The following is a 15356-nucleotide window of genomic DNA, read 5'->3' as shown; positions in this document are numbered from 1 at the left end:
TAGTTATTTAATCACCAAAGATGTATCAATAAATTTTTTTGTTGTGTACAAAAAAACAAAAAAAACACAAAGAAATAAAAAATATTGTTATAAAAAAAATTGCTTTTTTACTAATCCACTTTGCAAATCCAACATAGGGCTTATCTACTTTTATCACAACAATGAGTTAACATGGAACAAATATTTACATAAAAGCTATATATATATATATATAAAACACAGCCTAGAAACTTTGTATTTATTAAGAAAACACAGACAATATACAATATGTGTTGTTCCGGGGGAATAATAACAAGTTATTATCGAAAGGAATTATATTTAAAAACTTGACCAAATATTGATTTGTAAAAATTTGTTTCAGAAAATGACATTTAGTATATACACAAAAATTCTTCTTCTTTTACTTCTAAAGTTTAAACTATAAGTCACAAAAGTTCATAAAACATAACAAATCTATTATACTTCTAATGAATTATAAATCCTCCACATGATTGTAAAATTGAACAAACACTGCTTTAACTAGGAAAGTATGTTTCCATCAGCATATAAAATGCAATCCTTATATATACCCAAATATATCTCCATAGTGGATAACCAATTGCTGTGTAATTTTATAAAACTACTTTTTCAAAAGATTAACAAAATTAATGATCTGGGATAATTAGGTTGTCATTAACAGCCAATTTTATTTGTTTAATAAAACATGAAGCAATTTACGTGGTTCTATTGTTTGCTAACATAATTAAAATGACATCTGCACCAAATTAAACATTTCTATATCAAGTTTTGTTAATCCCTATTTTTATTTACCCTATTATTATACCACTTTTCCTGCATTGTTCCAAAAAACTTCAATGAACAAGGCATGCAGGGCCAACACAATGCTTTAAAATTTAAAATTTAAAAATTCCACAACTATTTTAAAACATTTAAGTTTTTCTGGGCATAAATGAATAACATTACCAAGAAAACAAGCAACATTTAAATTATTTCCTAGTTGTTTTATTTTCAACTATATTTTATATAGTGGAATCAGGGCATGAGCACTTATTGTACAAAATGCTATACGATAATCTTCAAAAGTTTTATAAGTGTTTTAAGATCCTACTAATTACAATTGTTTCCAATATTCAAGTTAGATGTTCTATAATTATTTATCATGACGGTTTTTTATTTCTTTGATTCATAATCATGCTAAAATTCTTACCAATATTTCTTTAATGTTGGAGACAATTGGGCAGGGATTTTAAACCAAACACAAGAATCAAGCATCTAAATTAGCAACTCTCTCAATTTTATTTTCCTCATCCCTAATTGCAGAAATGAAGACTATAATCAATACACAAAATGATGTCATTTGAAATATAGTGTTAAACAGTGTCTCAAGTGTTTTTAGACAATCTACAAGGATTTTTTGCTTTCTACAATCTCGATTAAAGCATTTATAAACAATCTACAATCCCTTTTTACGATTCTTAAGTAATCTATGACTATGTTTTTGCTTTCTATAATTCTGTTTGTGTTTTAAAACAACCTATATTGATATTTTCACTTTCTGTACGATATCAGTTGGTTTTTCAATGATATATATAGAGTTGTTTTCAACTTTTATTGTCCCATTTTAATTGATTTTACACAATACTCCTGTCACATAAAATTGTCACTATGTCTTATCCACTAAAAAATTGTACAAGAATAAGACCACAAGTTAACCAAAATAATAGAATAATAAAGTTAAGAAAATCAAAGTTTTTTTCTCTTTTTTTATGATATTGGGAAATACTTAAATTGTCATTGTTTGCTCTTTGCACACATTGACATAAAAAAAAATTGATACCAACTTTGTAAGTTTTAAATTGTAGCTAGTTATTAAAATAATAAAAAAAATGAAAAAAATCTTCCATATAAGTGTAAGAGGGTGCCAATAAACCGCAAACGCCTACATATATAAGGGAGAGATTGGGCGACTTTTCAAATTAAATGGGTTGTTGACGTCCGAAACAGCCCGCACTTTCCCGAACTCGCCTGGGACATTCCTGAAGTGCAATGTCATGCAGATGATAGTTGGAAGAAGGCGCTTGAAGATAAAGGAGTTATTAAAGTTTATATATAAGTTATTTATCAAGTATATAAATATTATTATAAACTATCAAAAACAGTTCTTTTAAGAACTTCACTACCACATATTAGTTCATTTTAATTTTTATAGTTTTTCGGATCATTAGTGTCTGTTTTTCTTTTCTTTTTCGGGCATTGTTCGGGTCTATGCGGGGGTTTTCAGGCAAGTACTTGATTTTTTTATAGAACGCCGAACTCGCCCGAAAACGCCTGCACTTTTTACAGTGTATGCGGCTTATCAGCACCCTTGATAAGCGTTTCTTTTTTACAAATGAAACTGTCACATTTAGTTTTGTTACTATGTTAAATTTAGGGACTTAAAAGTTGTTTAATTTTTTGTCAAATATCCTGATTTTGGTACTGCATTCTACAGAAAACAGTTTAATTGCTAAAAAGTAAATAAATGACGCCATGCAGGGAATTTGTCCCCACCCTCTCTAAAACAAGACGCCCTTCTAATCTTACCAATGTTATCAGTCATATGCTGTTAAGGTTTGAGACATATAATACTTGCCTCTTTAATGGCAATGTTTAAAAAATGCAACGTGTTGTAGATTTAGTGTTTAAAATTCCATTTATTTTAAAAGTTGCTAGCTAGAGCTAGCTAGCTGCCTTATCATCTCTGTCTGGCGTGGAAAGTTGGGTAAGGGGGAAACAATGTCACCCATTGAGACGCTTAACATATATTAGCAACAAAGATAAAGTATACTATTCTTTCCATTATTTCAAAAAGTCTAAAATAGGTTGCTCTGCTACTGTAGACTGCAAGTACAAAATGCTCGCATCGTGGATGTTATTATGTATGCAAAACGGTCCGTGCAAAACCAAAACATTAGGCTGGGCGAGACGTGGAACAAACAAAGCAAGAAATACAGGCTTAGCATAAAGGCTGATTTCCACGAGAAAAATTAGGAATAACAAAATTCGCGCAATGTGTTGATTCGGTTACGAAAGAAAAATAAACCCAGAATTACTGATAAAACGCCTTTGTTTCGCAATTTCAAAAAATTATATACACAATAAATGTCACGAATATATACAACTGCTATTATACCGAAAATTGTGCAAAATTTTATCTGAATTTCACATTTCGTTTTCCACCAAAACTGATTGTACCGGCATGCTTTCTTTTTTATACATATTGGCTAAGAAAATTTAGAAAGACAAGATATTTTTATATCAATACACCAAATAAGCTACACAAACCGTCACTTTTAAAGTTGCTTTAATAGTAAAAACATGTAAAAGGGATGCTTTCAATGACTTTATATGTGAAAGGATTTATCAGAATTATCTTAACTTTGGCGAAGTGAAGGTGAAATGTTCACGCGATAGCCTGTTCAAGTGGTAGCCTGTTCACAACAATAACGTCATCAAGTAAAGGGGGATTTTCACGAAACGAATTGAACGGCAAATTCGTCGGCGAATTGTATCTGAGCATGCGCAGTTTTGTTTATTTTGATTGTGTATCGAAATATTCGCTTCGCTGAAAAATAGAAACAGTTCCTACTTTTTCGCGGCTAAAGGTTTCGCTGCTAGTTTTTGACAAATCAGAACGCAGTTAACTAATATAAACAATGACTTTGGCGCCTAATTTATTTTGTCGTGAAAATTAAAAAGCGAATTCGCCATCGAATTCGCCGTTCAATTCGCTTCGTCAAAATCATTCGCCGTGACCCGTGGAAATCCGCCTTAACTCCCCCGGCGCTGCAAAAAGTGTACTCTTGTTTTATTTCAAGATGGCACCCATGTAATCGCAAGAATCCCAATCATAATCTCAAATGTATGTTTTTTTATCTGCATATATCTTGCCAGCTATTGGTTCACTTTAAAATTACGAATGGAGTTTGATATTTTATAAGCCATGCAATAATTTTATACCAGTATTTTACTTTCTAGGGCTCGAGAAAGCAGAACTAAAGAAAAAACTAAGTCCAAAGGCAAAGTCGAAAAATCCAGCAGGAAAAGAAGCCCTAGTCCTCGAAAATCAAAATCAAAACTTTCTCGCGATAGAGGTAGAGATAAACGTCGAAGAAGAGCCCCCAGTTCTTCTAGCAGGTATTAAATTTGTCTGCAGCTTTAGCAAATCATTAGTGTAGAACAGTCTAGCAGTTTGAGAGATGACACAAATAAACCAATCCTCTATATATTGATAGAAGGTTTCCTATAACGCATATGGGAAACCTTTTCCTGAACCTAGTTCTGGGAAACCGTATCCTATTAAAGGTAATAGTTTTCCCTGTTTTAAAAAAACTATGTTTCCAAAATGAATTTTCAAAAATTAACTAGATATCAAGGAATATACCCTTTCTATTATATCCAGTAGGGGCCATGACTAGAGTATTTAAAGCTCATTTTGAGCTTTGCAGACCCAATTATATTCTGCGATCTACCAGACAACTACCTGTGACATTCAACGAGGGTGCCGACTGGCCGAAAACGGCATATATGTTAGGGCGGCCGCAGGCGTTTTTTTAAGGTATTTTCAATGTTTTTGTCTGCCTGGAAAACCGGCGATTCATTCACCCATATTGAATCGCTAACAACTTATAAGAAGCACGGAAATAAATAAGATACTAATAAAAATTCTTTTATCAAAGGGTATTATATTTTCGACATAATAGCATTAAATTAGAAGTAGAAAAAGAAGTGAGCAATCAGTTTGATCCTTTTGCTGTGATGCCAATGTTAGAAAAAACTGTTCTAGAGCTTTATGAAGAAACTGCCAGAGTTGAGAAAAGAGAATGACCAAAACAAGTTGCACAAGATATTGCAGGCAAAGTAGTTGGGAGAATTCCTGCGAATCTGTGTGTCAACCAATGATTTTTAATTGAGTTTTCCTTGTGGGGAACAGTTACTGCTTAAGGCACCAAATCAACTTTTGAAAAAAATTAACATATACATTTATTTTAAAGTGTGGGACGATTTATGACTATCCTGAAAATTTAAAAAATTACTAGAACTGGAAATAATAGTACCGTCAATGACGGAGTAAGCGCCCAGGGTGCTAATTTAAAATTTTTATGTGTAAGGGGCGCTTATTTGGCATGTGGGGTTATTTAAGCAGGGGCGCTTATTAACTTTACTGAAATATAAACAAGTAAAATGTTTCATTTATTTCATTTCGCTTTTTCAGCAGGAGGGCACTTGTTCCATCATTTACGGTATATACTTTAAATTCTTAAGTTTCTTGTTGTTGTTTTCCAGTCCCCGTATTTAACGATTTCCTTAAACCAATCATTTCCGACCAAGAAGTGGTCTGAATAATTGTTTTCCAGCATAGGTGAACAGACAACTTGGCCTTTTATGAGCACTGCCGCAGAGTTTGCTAAATAAGGATCAAAACAACAAAAATAATCGTCAGTATATCTCTTTTCTTTATGACCACTAATTGTAATAATGTTTATCACACAATCTTTCATTTATTAAAATGTATGGCCAGGGTTATTGCATAATTTTTGACACTTTGTCACAATTTTAAGAACTATGGAGATAAATATTTTTAAAGCGTAAAAAGAGAAATTCCGAACACAAAATGTACAATACTTTCTCCATAAGAAAGCAACTAACTGTTTCAACAAAGGACCACCATCAAAAAGTAAGGCAAAAGCAAGGCAAAGCTGTCTTTAAAAACAACATTGAGAGGTGTCTGTGTGTTACAAAGAAGCCTGATTTAAGTAAGTTAAAAAACATTTAAATCAGAGAATAACAAAAAAACTTCGATTGTTTTATCATAGTGGGAACTTTGTTGATATAATTTATAAAAAGCATTACAATGGAAATGCAGCTACACATTTTTCTCTCTCATTAATTAAATATTGAGTGATATGTATTTTGCAAGCACATGGTCGATTTTGTTATGCGTTTGTGATTGTGTAAATCATGGCAGAGAAAAAGTTGGGTGTGTTTGCTAAAACATTTAAACATGATCTTCAGTTCTCAATAAAATTTCCAGGATAATGTTTTTCTCATCTATATCTTTAAGTTTTTACAATAAAATAGCTTAAATAATTTTGCCAAAAGGATGATTAGTCGCCTTTAAGGCTATGTTACGGAATTGCAGAAAGAGGCTAGGATGAAAAATTAAATTACACTTCTTTGCCACTTTGCACCCAATATTGGTTTCCCTTTTTATGTCATCTCCCAAACTGTCTAGTCTAGATCACCAGCAAAAATTTCATATATTAGTAAATATGGAAATATTATATAATATAATTATATAATATTATAAATATTATATAATTGCCAGTGCTATACCACTCTATACGTCTATAAACAATTTCTTTATAGCGTATATCGTCCATATTACATGATTATCTAAACAAACAGGTCTAGCGACGATCTAGCAACTTCACCCTTTTTTCTTTAAATGTGAATATCTTGAGAACGATTTTTAAGCTCTATAATATAAATCCAACATCATTTTACACCTCGGGTTCCCTTTAATATATTTAACACTTGCATCACTTAGGGGCTCTATAAATTGAATTGAAAAAAAATTAAATCGCATGCGTAATTTCTCTAATATAGATTCACGCATGGGATTTGTAGCATGTGTGTTTTTTTCTTCGTTAAACTTAAACGCATTTTTTACAAATGAATAACCTTTATAAAAACTGTATCTGCAAAACCTAAAGAAGTAAAAACAAGATTTTTAACTTTTAAAGGCAGATGATGGAAGTGCTGTTTTTAAATAAATTCATAAATAGAAAGTTAATTCCTAAATAAACAATAAATTTATGAAATAAATAAAGAAGCCATCCTAAGATTTAGCACCTTGCTTTGTTGTCCCCTCATATAACAGGTTACATTGCTGACTTCATTTGGGAAGGTATTCACAATGATTTTAATTATATATTGCAACTTTTTTCTTCTTTTTTTTCTTCCTTTTTTCTTCTTTTTTTGCTGTATTTTTCTGCACTAAGCACTTGTGACTAAGCAGCACTGTTTTCTCAATCATACATCAAATCTAAAGTTTGAGCAGGGTCTAGATTTAACTTATGTGAAGACAACATGCAATCTTTTGTTATCAACATATCATTAATTAATGAAAATTTTATTTTAGTGGCTCCTCATCAAGTTCAAGATCTGCTTCCAGCTCTTCCACTGGATCGTCCACTGGATCCAGTCATAGCTCTTCATCTAGCACTGGAAGTTCGAGCAGCAGCTCTTCCAGCGAGAGAGGTATCAATTACTCTATTATTTTAGTTGCTGAATTTTCAATCACAAACTTATGGTTGCAGAAAAACCTTTTTTTTTTACTTTGTTCACCTAGCAGGTGCATTTTTTGGAGCAGAAAACATGAGTTACAGAAGTTTTTATAAAGTTGATTAAGAGAATGTCACTATTCAAGAAAGTGGGGGGGAGGGGGTACATAGGTTGATTTTCATACATACTCTGCTCTGCAATATACTTTAACGCACCATGTTGATACCAAGTGACAAACTTTTTTACCATTAATAAAGCATCCAGAAACACAATGAAAATCTGTACTTACAAGGTGATGCGTGGACGGTTTTTTAGCAAGAGTGCTTAATTAAGATGTGGAAAACACGTTAAAATGGAAATTTAATTGGAAAAAGTCAGATACTGTACTACTATATACTAGAGCAAAGTGTCATGGGAGAATTGTTGTATCCATTTTTACAGGAAGACGATCAAGAAAGGAACGTAAACCTTTGAAACCTAAAAATGCAGCTCGACGACCATCTACTGGTAAAGAAAAAAGCAAACAACAAAAAGAGAAGGATGAAAAAGAAGCCAAATTAAAAGCAGAAAAAGAGAAAAAGAAGAAGGAGGAGAAGGAAGAAGAGGAAAGACAAAAAGTGGTAAACTATTACTCACATCTTGGAGGTAGAGCTACTATGAATGAGCTGTTGTTGTGGTTGATGTTGTTGTTGTTGTTGTTGTTGTTGTTGTTGTTGTTTTGTCAGATTAACACACGTGTAACTTTCAACGTTCTTTAGGAGCAGCAAAAGCTGAAGGAACTGGAAGAGATCAAGCAACTAAAACAACGTCAGCAAGAAGTAGGTGTAGTGTTCGTCCTGTAATCTCAATTTTAGAAATGTTCTTAGAAATTTGGATTGTACATTCCAACTTGTCCAAGATTACTTAAAGTCTGTCATTTTTCCAATGATATTTTCTGTACTGTTGATTATGTCTCTACAAAATAAGAATAATTTCAAATTTTCTGTTGATGCTTCGCTATTTTTTAAAAACACGGTATATAGTTATCGCAGGTTATCTAAATCATAACGACAGTTATGTAGAGACAGGACAATGTAATCAAGCGATCAACCAACGGATTACTTACATAATACCTCCCGAACAGTTGTTTTTGTCAAATTTAGTAAAATAATATAGATAATAAAACTGCTGATTGATGTTAAGTTTTAATGTTCAGTCGAAGTTGTTTAAACACACAGGAAATTTGTAAACAATGTAAGGAAGTGTCAAAACTTTGAAGCTCTTGTTAAATTTTAAAATTTTCAATAATCAATAACAAATATGTGATCAGCGTTAAACCTTTTAGCACATACATATATCAATGTTTTCTGTGAAACAGTCAGTCATCTCAGACTTTAAATCGTCGCTATGAAATATTTAGTGGAGTTTCGAATTTTACAATGAGTCGGTGTTCAATACGCTTCACCCTAAGTTTGTTTGACTTTAGCAAGTACTACAAGAGTAGTTTTCCTGACATAACATTTTTGTAGACAAAGCCGACAGTAAACTTGAAAAATTGGAAAACACAGACGAGGCCGTAGGTTAAAGTAGACACACCAACCGCGATTCTAGAACTTTTTGGAGAAAACTAAATATAAAAATTTTAACGGCCTTAAAATGTCGTGCTCAGTGTAAAAAGGCCTTAAATGTCGTGCACACTACCTCCATTTTCTGTAGTTTCTGTAGAATCAACAAATAAAATGTTTATAAACATTAGACAACATATTCTTAAAAAATCCATATATGTATGACGATATGAGGAGAAAATTATTGGAGGAAATAGTTGTATGAATATAAAGTCAGGTACCCTGAATAAATTACTTTAAAAGTTTTTATTTTATCTTTCAGCTACGCGATGCTGCTAGCAGTGCTGACGAAGAGAAAAAAGATCCAGAGGTTGAAAAAGAAAAATTAAAGTTGCAACAGACAGTAGTTAGTGAAAAAACTGTACCTACAGTTAAACCCGAAGACATAGATATCCCGAAACCGAAAAGGGATTTGAGTGCGGAAAGTAGTAAAGCTGTTGCTGTTCCGCCTAAACGACCATCTCCACCCCGTCGTAGGGTGTCAACCTCGAGATCAGCAAGTCCTGTACGAAAGCGTTCGATCAGCCCGCGAAGAAGTCCCCCCAGAAGACGTTCACCAAGTCCACGTCGTCGTCCCTCGAGTCCAAGAAAAAGAAGCCCAAGCCCGCGAAGACGATCGCCTTTACGAAGACCACCCCCTAGAAGAAGGTTTTCTTCGTCACCTGATAGTGGTGGGTCTAAATCGCCATCCCCGCGTCGCCGAAAACGATCGCCGACCGCGAAGCCTTTGAAATTACATATTGGGAATTTGACGCGTAATATTAATAAAGACCATATTCTTGAAATATTCAGTGTCTACGGACGCATTCGCTCAATTGATTTACCACTGGACACGAAAAACTATCTACCACGTGGATATGCATACGTAGAATTCGATCATACAGACGATGCAAAGGACGCTCTTCGTCACATGAACGGAGGTTGGATAGATGGGCAAGAGGTGACAGCAAAAGAAGTCCTTCGACCTAGTAGTCCTCCATCTGGAAACAGAGGGCGAGGTGGAGCTGGTGCTCCCCTGCGAAGTCGTGCCCCGCAATGGCAAAATAGACGTCGTTCACCTCCGCGTTTTGGAAACAGAAGATTTTCACCTCGAAGGTCTAGAAGTCCAAGGAGAAGATCTCGATCGCCTCGAGGCATACCAAGAAGGAGAAGAGGTTCTGTGACGAGTGGCTCCAGCTCACCTTCGCCGCCACCAAAAAGAAGATCCTCGCCTCCATCAGCAGGGAAACGGAGGAGATACAGCAGATCGAGCTCAGATTCCGATTAAGCTGCTTAAAAACAAAAACATCGGACAAACCCTTTTGATATGTCGTTGGATGACATAAGTGTGTTGTCAGATTTTTATGTCACATTTGTAATTATTTTATGAATTTATACTAATAAAAACACTTGTGGTTTGTTTCCCAAACTATATTAGAAAGACCAAAATTTTAAGAATTTAAAGGCTAAAATACACGGTAAGATTAAACGGACCGTTTAAATGTAAGATAAATCGTGTAAACAGGAAAGATGTACAACTTTTTTTGGTTTTATAAGTTTTTTTAAAAGTTTGACATGTTCAACATTTACCAAGTTTTTTTTATTGAAATTAACAGAATGATTAATGAGCTATTGTTTAAACTAAACATCTGAGCATATTTTTTTAATTTCTGATCATAACCGCATTTTTCTTTTAACATACCCGCAACGAAATATTTACGTGTTTTTCTTTGGTATTCATATACATTTTATCTTAGCGTGTGACAGGTATATTACCTGCAACGAAACTTTTTTTCTTACAAACAAACGGTCCGTTTAAACTTACCGTGTATTTTAGCCTTACGTGAAGTATTGGTCAAAAAGGTAGTTTGGTGCCTACTTTTTCAAAGCCACTTACACGCATTTTTTTCTTGCTTGTGAACAGGGTCATGTTGAAGTCGGCAAAAACTGGCAACCTTGAGATTTCGGTTGTAACCAAATAACTACACAGTCCTAAGGCTTTTTGATTTTCATGGCTTCTTTTTGTCACATTTGGTCATGCGTTAACTTTTACGCATGTTAATTTCCGCAACAAAAAGGAAGGAGAGCAGATTCCGGGTGTTGGTCAATATATGGACTTGAAACACCTTTCGAAGCACACTGTTCTGTTTTCGTCCAACAATTCCGTTTTCACTCAAAAAGGCGGTAAAACCAGGTAAGATTTTCGTTTTAAAATATTGGAATTTTGATGTTTTGACCTTAACATCATTTTCAGCATCAGTAAATTGGTTAATGTATATATTTTCAACTTAATCCGACATCGGAAATTGCTGTTTTGGTGGCATCATTGTTACGGTCAAAGCCTTCTTAATTTTCGACTTGTACTAATAAGCCTCATCTTCGAGCAAAGGTTAATTAGTACAAAATTAAAAAACTGTTGTAACAGGTTGTTTGTTTGATGTATGAATATGAAAATTTCACGATTTATCAATTTTCATGTGAGGATTTCGAAAATTACATTCATTTTCTTTAAAATGAGCTGCGGCACATTAAAGAAAATAAATTCGGGAAAGGTGTATTTGATATCACATTACGGCGTAAAAAAATGCATACCGTATTGCTTCGAATAAACGCCCGGGGCGTTTATTAAATTTTTTGACATTTTTGGGGGGCGTCTATTCGAGGGGGCGTTTAAAAGAGGGGGTGTTTATTAAATTTTTTACACTTCATCTCTTTTGCAGTTTTTAAGGATACCTATAATATATATCTTCACAACAGAAAATAAAAGATATTCACATGTTTTAAAGAATGAACTTCAAAAGGGAAAAACTAAATTTCCAACCTTAAACCTAAGATTTAGGAAAAGAGTATGTAAGTAAGTATACTTTTATTATCGCCTCGAATAAGCGCCCCTTATGAGGGAGGGGCATCTATTCGAGGGTGGCGTCTATTAGAGGGGGCGTTTATTTAAAAAATGACTGAAAAGGAGGGGCGTCTATTCAAGGGGGCGTTTAATAGAAGGGGGCGTTTATTCGAAGCATTACGGTAAGCACATTTTCCATGAAGTATTGATACAAAAGACAAAGCGAAATAACGTTCTCTGGTGGTGCAAGAGCAGATCCTAAATTTGGGAAGAACAGTCGGCTTCCCAAATTTTCAATTTCAACTGCTATGAAAATGTTACAAGTAGCATGGGATTCTGTTTCTAGTCAAACTTTCACGAACTGTTTTAAAGAAGCAGAAATATCCAGCGAAACTGTGGAAAGAGCGCTAAATGATGCAACCTCGTCTCCAGGACCTCTTTTCGCTTTTTTGTTATCGGGGATGGCGCCATCGATATCAAAAAAGCGAAAAGAGGTCCTGGGGACGAGGTTGTAAATGATGAGGATAACCCGTTTGTGGATTTGGAATTAAAGGAAAACGTCATGAGAAAATTAGAAACCGATGTAGACGTGGGTTTCAAACATCCTTCAGTGGGACCTTGTCCGATACTAACATAACCATTGAAGTATTAAATATTGAAGACTATTTTCAGAGATCTTAAAAGATAAAAAAGTATCCAGATTAAAAATGCATATTTTATTCCCTTTTGGGGAGTTTGCATTAATTTCCCTGTATTATTCAATTTTTCTACTTTACCCTCCTAAAATTTCTAATTCGATTCTATACCTAATTCGATAGAAATTTTATCCTCCTGAAAAATCAAATTGAGAGTCGGCTGTATATTCCGTTTTTTAAATCCTTCCGTCTGCGCACACATTTGTTCCCAAAACAGAGTTTTTTTTAAAAGAAAAAGTTATGAGTTATCTGGAAAATATCTATTTTTAGTAGTGTGACTAATAAAAACGGAAGAATAGTTAACTTTTTGGGGGCAAATGCGTGAAAATTATTAAGCGCGAATAGTACGAATAAAGAAAATGCTACCCAAAGTATCGACGCAAAATAGGCTGGTCGATACTTGTTAGTTATCGTAACTTCGTTTCGACGGCCTCTCCGCAACAAAAAATCAAAAAATGCGTCAGTCAGGGCAGGAATTATTTCCAAATGACCAAGGGCGCCAGCGATTTTTTGAAGGGATAGATCATCACAAATTTGCGTGTTATCTTCCGTTTTCGTGTGGTTTAAAAAAGTAAGTTTGCCTCTGATGAAGACACACGACCACCGGGGGAAAAAAATTAATTATTATGAGAGATTCGTTATTGTATAACAATCCCGTTATTAAATTATTTACATTTTTAGTGGATATCTGTATTACAAAAATTATAAGGCTTACAAAGTTGTGCACAAAAAGCCTGTTACAAGATGGATTTTTGAAAAATGTCAAAATTAGGTGACAAAATGACAAGTTAGTTTCTAGTCTACCGCCCTGTTGTTTGTGGGCGGGACCTTTACTTCAAGGAGCTTAAAAGCATTTTCTGTGGACAATGGATGGGCCAGATTCATCGTATTCTTGTTTGGAGATCCACATCTGTTGGAAGGTTGAGAGAGAAGCCAAGATGGATCCTCCAATCCATACAGAGTATTTTCGCTCTGGCGGTGCAATGATTTTGATTTTCATGGTTGGTGGTGCGAGGGCAGAGATTTCTTTCTGCATACGATCAGCAATACCAGGGAACATAGTCGTACCACCAGACAAGACAGTGTTGGCGTACAAATCTTTACGGATGTCGACGTCACATTTCATAATGGAGTTGTAAGTGGTCTCGTGGATACCAGCAGATTCCATTCCAATGAAGGATGGTTGGAAAAGGGTTTCTGGGCATCTGAATCGTTCGTTGCCAATGGTGATGACTTGTCCATCAGGTAATTCGTATGATTTTTCCAAACTCGAGCTGCTGGCAGCGGTTTGCATTTCTTGTTCAAAGTCCAAGGCGACGTAGGCGAGTTTTTCTTTAATGTCACGAACGATTTCACGTTCGGCGGTGGTGGTGAATGAGTAACCACGTTCGGTTAAGATTTTCATCATGTAGTCGGTCAAATCACGTCCAGCCAAATCCAAACGGATGATGGCATGGGGAAGGGCGTAACCTTCGTAGATTGGGACAGTGTGGGAGACACCATCACCAGAATCGAGGACAATACCAGTGGTACGACCAGAAGCGTACAAGGATAAGACAGCTTGGATGGCAACATACATAGCAGGTGAGTTAAAGGTCTCAAACATGATCTATAAAAAAACGCCATTTTAAAAGAAATGATTTACTGACGGCAAAGAGGGTGTGGCTTGAATAAAAAAATTAAGAAAGCGTTTTCACCCATAACATATTTATTACCTGTGTCATTTTTTCTCTGTTGGCTTTTGGATTTAATGGAGCTTCGGTAAGAAGGACTGGATGCTCTTCTGGTGCGACACGAAGTTCATTGTAGAAAGTGTGATGCCAGATCTGAAAACAACAAACACGAAATTATCTAGCTATTCCCTTTAATCTCGTGACAAAAACAATTAATAATTGAATTTAGAGCTGCTTTCACAAATCATTGATGATGTGAAAAAATTACAACAGAAGACACTCCCACTTTTTCTGAAAAAAGGCAGTAAATATTTCACGGCGTAGTATTTAGCGAAAACATTTTAACTTACTTTCTCCATATCATCCCAGTTGGTGACGATTCCGTGTTCGATTGGGTATTTCAAGGTAAGGATACCACGTTTGCTTTGAGCTTCATCTCCAACATAGGAATCTTTTTGTCCCATACCAACCATGACTCCCTGATGACGGGGACGTCCGACGATTGAGGGGAAGACAGCTCTTGGAGCATCATCTCCAGCAAATCCAGCTTTGCACATACCAGATCCATTGTCTACGACGAGAGCGGCAACATCATCATCGGCCATTTTGAGTTTAGTTTTTTACGAAGTGTAAGAGAAAAAAATGAACGTCTTGTCAATTTAATGCTAAGTTCGTAATGAACCTGGTGAGGGCGTTTCGTCTCCGGGCTGCGAATTTAAGCTCATACACGATAGCAAGTTTTCTAACCATATATGGCAAAAAGAACATTCTGCGTGCAAGTTCTATTGTTGGCTCAAAACAATAGAACGCTTTTGATTGTACGGGGGCTAGAAAAAACAAGAAAATTATGTTGAGCTTTTAAGTGCTTTTTTATTTTTTATAATTACTTTTTACCAGGGATTTTAACTGCATTTAAATAATATTATAATAAAAGACTATTTTAATTATGAGTTGTTTTATCATTCAACCAAAATAATTTTTTAATAAACCCCCTAAATATTAACAACAACCCTCGAAAGTTCATAACAAACATGCAGAAATGTTGAATTTTTAATGAGACAGCGATCAAGGTGGTTTCTACGAGCAAATATAAATGAACAATGTACTGAAGACCATAAAAATATTTCTTCCGGTCGTTTTTTTCTTTTTTAAGCTACGAAATCCCTGCTGGTGTTATATTCTTCTTTTTTTCTCATAGTTATAAGTAAATTTTTGCTAACTTTTGGTCGACATTCTC

General features: G+C 34.7%; 2 protein-coding genes across 2 annotated transcripts; one reads left to right on the top strand and one right to left on the bottom strand.

Moving 5' to 3' along the window:
- Positions 1-3760: 3760 nt before the first annotated feature.
- LOC130648726 (RNA-binding protein with serine-rich domain 1-A-like) lies at positions 3761-10316 on the top strand. The gene is made up of 6 exons (XM_057454801.1): positions 3761-3901; positions 4018-4176; positions 7184-7302; positions 7768-7946; positions 8085-8144; positions 9193-10316. Coding segments are annotated over exons 1-6 (1524 nt in total). The 5' UTR covers positions 3761-3899; the 3' UTR covers positions 10198-10316.
- Positions 10317-13067: 2751 nt separating this feature from the next.
- Positions 13068-14822, bottom strand: LOC130648738 (actin, non-muscle 6.2). Its single transcript, XM_057454817.1, has 3 exons — positions 14470-14822; positions 14162-14272; positions 13068-14055 (listed from the first exon to the last, which is right to left on the bottom strand). The coding sequence occupies exons 1-3, from the start codon at positions 14722-14724 to the stop codon at positions 13291-13293; spliced, it is 1131 nt and encodes a 376-aa protein (XP_057310800.1). The 5' UTR covers positions 14725-14822; the 3' UTR covers positions 13068-13290.
- Positions 14823-15356: the final 534 nt, after the last annotated feature.

The sequence above is a fragment of the Hydractinia symbiolongicarpus genome, chromosome 7 (assembly GCF_029227915.1).
Source record: "Hydractinia symbiolongicarpus strain clone_291-10 chromosome 7, HSymV2.1, whole genome shotgun sequence".
Taxonomy (NCBI): domain Eukaryota; kingdom Metazoa; phylum Cnidaria; class Hydrozoa; order Anthoathecata; family Hydractiniidae; genus Hydractinia; species Hydractinia symbiolongicarpus.
This window is presented reverse-complemented; position numbering and strand designations above follow the sequence as displayed.

Bases quoted from the DNA above. Each gene is read 5' to 3' on its own strand.
- LOC130648726 (XM_057454801.1), top strand. The intron at 7,303-7,767 runs GTATCAATTACT...CCATTTTTACAG, and splicing joins CAGCTCTTCCAGCGAGAGAG to GAAGACGATCAAGAAAGGAA. The intron at 8,145-9,192 runs GTAGGTGTAGTG...TTTATCTTTCAG, and splicing joins TAAAACAACGTCAGCAAGAA to CTACGCGATGCTGCTAGCAG.
- LOC130648738 (XM_057454817.1), bottom strand. From the start codon at position 14,724: ATGGCCGATGATGATGTTGCCGCTCTCGTCGTAGACAATGGATCTGGT. The intron at 14,273-14,469 runs GTAAGTTAAAAT...TGTTGTTTTCAG, and splicing joins ACTGGGATGATATGGAGAAA to ATCTGGCATCACACTTTCTA. The intron at 14,056-14,161 runs GTAATAAATATG...GTTTTTTTATAG, and splicing joins ACAGAGAAAAAATGACACAG to ATCATGTTTGAGACCTTTAA.